This window comes from Protobothrops mucrosquamatus, unplaced genomic scaffold (genome assembly GCF_001527695.2).
Source record: "Protobothrops mucrosquamatus isolate PMUCROS unplaced genomic scaffold, P.Mucros_1.0 scaffold2149, whole genome shotgun sequence".
Taxonomy (NCBI): Eukaryota; Metazoa; Chordata; class Lepidosauria; order Squamata; family Viperidae; genus Protobothrops; species Protobothrops mucrosquamatus.
Genome location: NW_015388247.1, coordinates 19,433 through 28,399, shown reverse-complemented (window position 1 = coordinate 28,399; position 8,967 = coordinate 19,433). Strand labels below are relative to the sequence as shown.

The 8,967-nt window shown below is 35.4% G+C and overlaps 1 protein-coding gene across 1 annotated transcript in view; it reads left to right on the top strand.

Moving 5' to 3' along the window:
• Positions 1-2,685, top strand: part of IMPA2 (inositol monophosphatase 2) — a 15,730-nt gene extending 13,045 nt beyond the window's left edge. Inside the window, exons 6-8 of the mRNA XM_015824176.1 lie at positions 556-664; positions 1,160-1,311; positions 2,227-2,685. Coding sequence (XP_015679662.1) covers positions 556-664; positions 1,160-1,311; positions 2,227-2,342 — 377 coding nt within the window. The 3' untranslated portion in view covers positions 2,343-2,685. The remainder of the gene's footprint in view (positions 1-555; positions 665-1,159; positions 1,312-2,226) is intronic.
• The last annotated feature ends 6,282 nt before the right edge of the window (positions 2,686-8,967 follow it).

Here is an 8,967-nt window from a genome sequence, read left to right as displayed (position 1 = left end):
GTAACAGTTGTTAAATCAAACAGTCACTAAGTAAAATCACAACTACTTACTATTTTCTTCAGTTTTCCTTTGCTTTACAGATCTGCAAACATCATAAATGTAGGGATTCATCATAAAGTTACTTTTTCAACACAGTTGTAATTGTGAACAGTTGGATTTTTGGATAGGAGACCAGTATGAAATCCCATGCTATAGATTAGATTGTGAAGTTTAAAAAAAAAAACCATACCAAAAGAAAACAATGGAAAACTACTTCCAAACTGCAACCAAGAAAACAATGTAGACATGTCCATTTAATCAGCAGGCATTTAGCTTGACTCTATGAAATTGTACTATTAGTATGGTTCTAAATGTATTTAAATGTTAACATAAATGAAATCAAGTTTAGTGTTATTTTTTTGCTGTGGTCTCTGGCATGCCATTCAAAGATCAGCTGGGGGTTTTGCCTCTAAAAAGACTTCTTGAAAATGATTTCTGCATCCAAAGATATAGAACTCTATAAAAGAAATTAGAATGAGCTGTTGCCTTAATACATATCTATTATTTTTCTTGCAGATATCACAAAAGCCTTGATTTTAACTGAGATTGGTCCAAAGCGAGATCCTGACACTCTGAAAGTCTTTCTCAGTAACATGGAACGATTGCTAAAGGCACAGGCACATGGGTAATTCTGTTTCCTGGAAAATTAATAAACTTAGTAACAAGAAAATTGTTAATATAATATTTCGGTTAAGTAGTGCAGTCAGAAATCCAGTCAGCCAAATCAACAGTTTCATAGGTATTCAAATGCATATATGGACTGTGCCATCAATAGCACCCCTCGTACTGTATATCAAGAGAATTCTACCCCTGCTATCACAGTCTCCTTTTTTGCACTGAATTCATGAATTCCATCACAAAAATAAGCTGTGTTTGGCATAATGTTAGACTATAAAATGTATTTAATGCCTGCTTCCCTCTTCATCTTTATTGCACTTGGCTCTTTAAAGAAAGTGTTGTCTGTGTAAAATATCATGTTCATACTGGACATCAAGGATAAAAATCTGTAAAACAAGTAAAAATGTTGAGTCCAATATTTGGAAATGTATGTCATTGCACAATCACTTCATTATGAGCAAATGTTTAATGTTATTTGGAATTTTTTCAACATTTATCGCAGGGTTCGTGTTATTGGAAGTGCTACTTTGGCACTCTGTCATTTAGCATCTGGGGCTGCAGATGCATATTACCAGTTTGGCTTACATTGTTGGGATTTGGCAGCAGCTACTGTTATTATCAGGGAGGCAGGTGGAGTTGTGATAGATACATCAGGTAAGCAAATATATTTTAAGAAGTACAAAGTATGATTTGCACATGATACCACTCCTTCAAATTCAAAAGTTTATTATTTTTTTTTGCCACAATCTCATTCTAGACTTTCCTGGAAGTCCAGCCTTTAGAAAAGAATGTTCAGAAAAGTGTGAGTCCACATTGGGGGCCTTAGAAATGGGGAAGGGCAGGGGTCCCCAACCCCCAGTCCATGGACCAGCACCTGGCCACAGCATACCAGAAACCAGGCCGCATAAACAACCAAAGCCCCATCTCCGGGATGCAGGCAGCACATAAAACCACACTACCACCGGTCCGTGGAAAAACCTTTTTCCACAGAACCGGTCCCTGGTGCCCAAAAAGTTGGGGGCCGCTGTTCTAGGGGTTTAATGTACAGTTTTAAAAGTTTGCAGATACTGTGCTTCTTATTGTACAGTTGCAGTCCCTAATGGCTTATTGTATTATTATGATGGGAAAGTCAAGTTGGCTCAAAGCAAGACTTCCTACATGTATCCCACAAGTGTTTTGGGTGATATCAAGATGGACTTTAGGACAGGAAATGTCTGTCTTACCTTTCAGACAACCCCTGTTCTATTCATACTAGTTCTCCACCTACTTCTGGAAGGAGGAAAAAAAGACCAACACTCAAAAGAAAAAATTGGTATTTCTAAGCACTGCTATGGAGCTTAGGTGAAAGGGATTCTGAAGGAAGAAGGAGCAAGAATGAGAAACTTTGTATATCAGAATAAAGTTTAGTAATGTTGTTCATATATATATATATACACATACATACATACATACATACATACAGTACATACATATACACCAGATAAATGCACATAGTGGACTACACAAAGAATCGATGTCTTCATCACAAAAGAAACATCTAAACTATTTTTCAATAATTTTTTCTCCTAGGTGGACCTTTAGATCTGATGTCATGTCGAGTAATAGCAGCAGGTACCCAGGAGATGGCCTCATTCATCGCTCAGGAAATACAGACTATTCACTATGGACGTGATGATGAGAATTGACCAGACATCAACCTAACATCATATGAAATATGACCTTTTGGAAATATTTCACTTCTTTTAAGATGAATGGCTTTTAAAAACTGTTTCTTGTACAGTTTGTAAATCAAACATATTATACAAACATTTTAGTTGCATTTTAGGAAGGTGAAAGAGGTGTATTTGGGCATTTGTGTGTGCATGTGTGTATGTGTGTGTTTGGGACCTTTCCCTCTTTTTAATGAGAATATTTTTCAGTTACTTTTTTTTTAATATTAAAAGCTCTTTGAGGCTGTAATAGAAGTGGGGATGTTTCTGGTTTCACATAGAATGAGAAATAAACTTTATGTTTCAGATCTCAGGTTTTTTTTTTTGGTGTTGTTCCATGACAAGGAACAAGTAGTGCCTCAAGTGCCCTCATCCAAAAATACTTGAGTGAAAGTACTATTTTTTTCTAAATTTAAAACAGACCTAATGAGCAGCTCTTGAGATAGTTACATTTATTTATATGGTACACACACAAGTATGATAATAGTACATATTCTTAGAAATATGTATTATCCTTGGATAAGTAAACAGGTACTAAAACAGCTGATTAAGGAATGATTTTTTTAAAAAAAACATTCAAACATTCTTTGGCTTGATTCAAACCCTAGACTATAATATGTTTTTAAAAATAACATGGAAGATTCATCAAGATGTAACTGTTCACAAAAGTTTATTACTAAGCACATAGGTAGCCTGATACTGTACCTAGTCTATAATCAGTGGTGATTATGTGAATGGAACGCTGTATATTTTGACCACTGCTGGATATCAAATGTCCAAGTTACATCTCTTGGTGACTTCATAGTTATTCTTGATTTTCTTGATAGCAATACAGAAGTGATTTTCTATTGCCTTCTTCCAGGATAGTGTTGCATTTGTTTGTTTACTTCTACGGTAGTCTAAAGCCCTGGTATTTTCAGGATGTGTTCCTCTGCAATCTTAATTAGACCCACCTCCGCTTAGCTTTCAAACCCAGGCAGGTGCTATTATATGCTGAGATGGCCATTGTGTATCCTTGAATGATTATTGTGGAGAAAAGTAATCTATCAAATTTAAAACTAGCAGAGAGATTCCTGCAATGTTGAGTTAGTATTCCTTGAAAAGTGCTTTGTAGCTTATCCTGTGGAACAGAACTGAAAAGAAGTACCTCACTATTATACAAAAATTGTGGCTGGACATGTTACAAGAACTACTGTTTTCTTGAATGGAAATGGGCATGACTTGGGCTATCATAAGCAGCACATAAGGTGGCAAACTTTTAGAACTTTGGTTTACATAATGAAATGTTGCATATTTCCAAATAAATGCCTAAGAAACAGAAATTACAATGAAAGGGATCCTAGCCTAATCTTTTCACTGATGTCTTGTTTTCTATATTTGAGTATTATAAATTGTTGTGATAAACTCTTATGAGCCCCCCCCCTCCCGGAATTCCAACTAATACAATCTAGGAATAGTTTACTATCTCCCTAGATGTCAAAATTAGGCTTTAGATTTATGTGAACTAGAGTTACTGACAATGACTCTATAGATTAAGTGCTGGTTCTGATAATCCATGTTCTATCCAAATGCAAGAATGTTACATTGGCCATAGTGTACCTTGTCTCAATATCTTTCAGTCCTAAATGCAGTGCTGATAAATGGCACTTATGATACTTCTAAATAAATATCTTTTTATGAATTTAATTTAAACCTGAGCCAGTTATCCCTGTATGTATGAAACTAAGAATTTGGCCCATTCTCTTAAATATTGAAAATATCTTTTCAGAGGTTTTGAAAATTGAATAAATGCTTGTTTAAAAAAATGTGTATAGTGGATTGGATCCAAATTTAATTCTAGTAAAAATAGAGCTATTAAAATCAATAGCACCTCATTTAAAAACATGTTTGAAATAAAGAATTTGCAGCTGACTAGTTTTTGTTGCAGGCTAGCCTTGCCGCTGTAGAATTTGATGACAATTATTAAAGGAACCACTGAAGAAGAGATTCTTCCACTATTCGATATTGCCAAAAATTTGCCTCCCCTAAATCGATCTTTGTATGTGTGCAAAAGTTCATCAAAGGTTTAACTGTGTGATGAGAACTTTGTTACTCATTGTTAACTGTGTTACAATAGCAGTTGCCATTGAATCACTTCTTCCTTTCTGTGCCACTAATGCGCTTTCTGTATGAATTGTCTCATTTTTCCATATTAAAGAGCTTTGTGGTTTGAGTACTTAGAAAATGTGACATATCTTAAAATATGAAATTTTGAAGTTAATGTGTATAATAAAATATGTATTGTGCAGTTAAATCAGAAGGGCCTAAGAATGCAGGTGAAAAACTACTAAAAACAAAAGCCATCATTAATTCTACTTCAGTAAATTTATTTCAATCCCTTTGGCGAAAGATGCCTCTCTTCACTCACCAACTACATAACAGTGAAGAAAACAGGAGCATTCTCCATCCATCTCCCCTTATGATTGGAAAATTCCTGCCACTTTACTTCTTTCCTGTCTGTAGTCATCAAGATACAGCTGAGAATCAGACGAACTTAATAACTGAAATGTTAAATGAACTGAAACATTAAGAAGTAATATGTAAATAAGATATTAGGACAGGATCATAAAATATGATAAACTGCCATTGCACAAATGTTTAAAATTGATAGTGTATGCACTTTTATGCACTGTTGCTTTTATAACAGCACTTCGGAACGTTCAAAAGCACTTCCTAAGTATCACTTGCAAACCTTATAGTATTCTTCTAAGATATTCCTCCAATATTCCCCTTCTATAACAAAACATAAAAGGATTAGATTATAATCTGCCTAATGACTAATTTAGTGGCGGGTACAAGATTCAACCAGAATTTGCTCTTAGTGACATAGGGGCCAAACTATATGTTATGCTACAGCTGTACTCTGGTGCACATTACTTGGGTTAAGAGTCAAAAAGATGCAAAATAGGATCTGAAGCTACATGCCCATTTTTTCTTTAGTTACAAAAGCGATGAGGAAAAATATTTAAAATGTGTGAAAGAAGATACCCGCCTCTATTGTATCAGTAATTATTGAAGACTAATTCACAGAACTTTATGCATTGGTAGAATATAGGCACTAGATTTAGATTTGATTATGATCCACATGAACGGTCCCATTTATCCCTTTAAAAAAGTGATGTGGGTAATAATCTGAATAGAAAACATGGAAACTAGGAAACAGAATAATCTTTCTATCGATCAAAAAGAACATATCTTGTTGTGAATTGAATATTAAAATCAGTAACAATATGAAGCAGGGATTTGTCTGAAGCAAATCTGGATGGAAATGTGTTAATTTACCCATGTACCAGAGTTACATTTTTTAAAGAAAAAAAAATGATATATGAAGGCATCAAATAAGGATTTCACATTTAGTATTCTTAGTTTTCCCAACCTTCATTTTCCAATACAATAGTTTCTAGATAGTTTAATAGCTTAGCCATTATTTTCTTATATATGTTTTATAACAGGGCAGATAACCTAAGCCTCATAGGCTAATTTCCATTTTTTGTGCAATGGATCGGGTCAGATGTCTGGGAAGAAAAGCCCCCCCAAAAAGGCTACAACAGTATGTGAGAAAAAATGGACGTCTTTACCTTCTTTGGGTTCTTATCACAGCCCCCTACTGTTTATCCCTGAGAAAATGTATGGTTCTTGAAAATAAAAGTGTGCCTACCTGTGCTTTACAGAAAATATTTTAGGTGGAAATATATATATAGCGGAAATTACTAGGCCATCATGTGGTAAGGTGACCTATTATTTTGCATGTATAAGGTATTCAAGAGCTGTATGGTCATGAGTTTTTGTGCATCTTTGTTGCAAGAACTCTGAAACTTAACCGGTTTATGCTGTTTATATTTACATTATGAGCCATTTGGTGTTATGTTCTTGTTCAGTTACAAACTCTGTATTACTGGTTGTCTGCTTTTAATCCAGACATTTCTACCTCGTAGGGGGCTATGAGGAATAATGTGTAATTATTATTCAATAGAATTAAAGTTGTTTCCAATGGATAAAGAACTATATCATGATATCTAGAATTCTTATTAATGTATGTTTGTCAAAATAGCTTCATTTTCCAATAAAACCAAGAGGCAAATGTGTATTATCCATGTTTTTCTGTTATTTTTTAACTTAAGAGGAATTGTACAGAGGCCTGATCCAGATGTGTGTGGGAACTTACCCATTTTCCTCAGTCCATTTGTTTAGAAGAATCCTGCCTCACAAAAATATAATTTTTTTAAAAAAACTCAGCAGTATACAGTAAGTTAATTTTTCTAAAGAAAGAGGTAAGAATAGAAAAAGCATTAGAAATTCAGATCAGGATATGGCCAACATGTACTTCATTCTAAAGGAGAAAGGGCAGCTATAAGATGTGTATTGTATAACTTAGCCAGGATTAGCCAGAGTCGCCATCTTTAGAAAACACTAGCCTAGGTTGAGGCAAATCGATATTCTATAACAGCAGCCCCCAATCTTTTGGACACCAGGGACCGGTTCCGTGGAGAGTGGGACTAATTTCATGTGCTGCCTGCATCCCATGAATGGGCTTCACTTGTTTGTGCAAACTGGTTTCTGGCATGCTGCGGATCAGTGCTGGTCCAAGGATGAGGAGTTGACCTGGTCTATAACACAAGTGGAACTACTTAGCTTCTATAGTACCATAGTTTTCTTCCTAGTAGAACTGCAAGCAGGGGGGAAATAAAAACAATAAAAATATTAAATATTTCACAATCAAGTCTGAGATTATCTGATGTCTAATTGTGAGTATTTTTCTCCTGCAGGATTATTTTTTTACTATTATGTTTACTACCACAATGTCAATTGCTTGTATTATTTGTTTTTGATTCTTGTAAGCCACCCAGAGTCACATGGAAGTGGGCATCCATGCAAATTGAAATGATAGATTACAATCCTTTTCTATCTGTCTATCTAAAATAGATCAGGAGAAATTTAGATAACCCTTAATTTACTTGAGTTCAATCTGAGAAAGGCATGTGAATGCTCAGGTAGTTTGTAGATGTTATGTCAAGGCTAACCTGTGATACTGTATCAGAATTCTTGTACAATAAATGAGGTATTGGAAACTTGGCATATTTTTAAAATAAAATACATTGATAAATAAGAACTATATCAGTTTATCAAAAATAAATCTTTTTTATTAGTTTTCCATGTTAGTTTTCTATAAAAAAAATAAGTCTTGCCAAATCAACTTTCATAGTTTTAGTTTGGTGAATCATAGTGTGTTCAGGAAATAATTCCTTCACCTTCACCTAGTTCTGACCGATTCCACGCCTCCATTTTGGCTTTACTAAAATTTGTCTTAAGCTGTCCAGCACACTATTAGATCTGGGACCTCAGTAAAGCAACATCCTAAACTGCATGGAAAGCTATAGTGATATACAAGTGAAAATGGGTATCTCTTCTCTCCAGACCTTGTCAGAGGTTGGAAAGAAAAATAAGCATAGTGGAAGGGTCAAAAGGATGTAAGGATAGTGTAGGTACATTGGTACTTTCTACACATTTTTATTCCTGTGCATTAACTGCCTGAAGGATGAGGATTTATGAATATAGCATATATAATTTTCAGCAAAGCATTTGACAGTCTCTCAGAATTTGTTGACAAGAGTAAATGTGATTCAGATGATCCTGTTCTTTGACAGATCCAGATTGGTTGAACAACAGAGCTATTAACAGCTCTGGTCAATGTGAAAGAAAGTAGCACAGGAAGTACAATGTCCTCTAATGTGTGAGTTTATCATAAACTGAGTTTGCAGGGCAATGCTATTGTGAAACAGTTCATGCAGTTTTATACAGCAGAAGCAGTACTATAAGAGCATGAGAACAGTTCCAAATGCTACTCAGATCATATATGAATACTGTGTCTGCTCTGTGTATCATAGTTCAAGAAACTCACTAATATGCTGAAGGTGCAGTCTTACAGTACAAAGCTTGGCATATCCAAGCAAATCTGGAATGCAGTAACTTTTGTCTGAACATTTGGAGAACTGTTGCCATTGTGTATCAATAATAATGCTCGGCTGCCTGGTGGATTTCTATGGTCTTCAGAGTAGCCAGGGACAGAACAAACCAAGTTCTTCAAAACATGGTTTGAAAGAGTTAGTTATGTGTAAAAGAAAAGGCTTGGGGAGAGGGCGAGGGAATGATAGCAGTCTTTAAGCATTTAAAATATGAATGGTGATCAAGAGTTTTGTTTTCTAATCTAGAATCAAGAATCAGAGACAACACCTCCTCTGGAGGAGTAAATACGAAATTATGAAAGATGGATCAGAATAAAGCCATGCTTTTTCTTGTAGCATAGTACAGCTGTGAAAGGTGAAGGGAAATAGCTTCAGATTATAAATTTGTAGACCACGGACTGCAAAAAGATCCAATCGGCCTAGGCCCTAGTGCCAATAAAAGCATCCGGCACCAACCACCCAAACGAAGATAAGCATTCTCTGAAATCGCTTCCCTTTTGCGTGTTGGGTTTCTGTCCCTCTCTTTCGCCTCCGATCAATGGGCGGTTCTGCTGCGTAAAGGACAAGGAGGGCGGGGCGCCTTTGCTCATAAGGAGTAG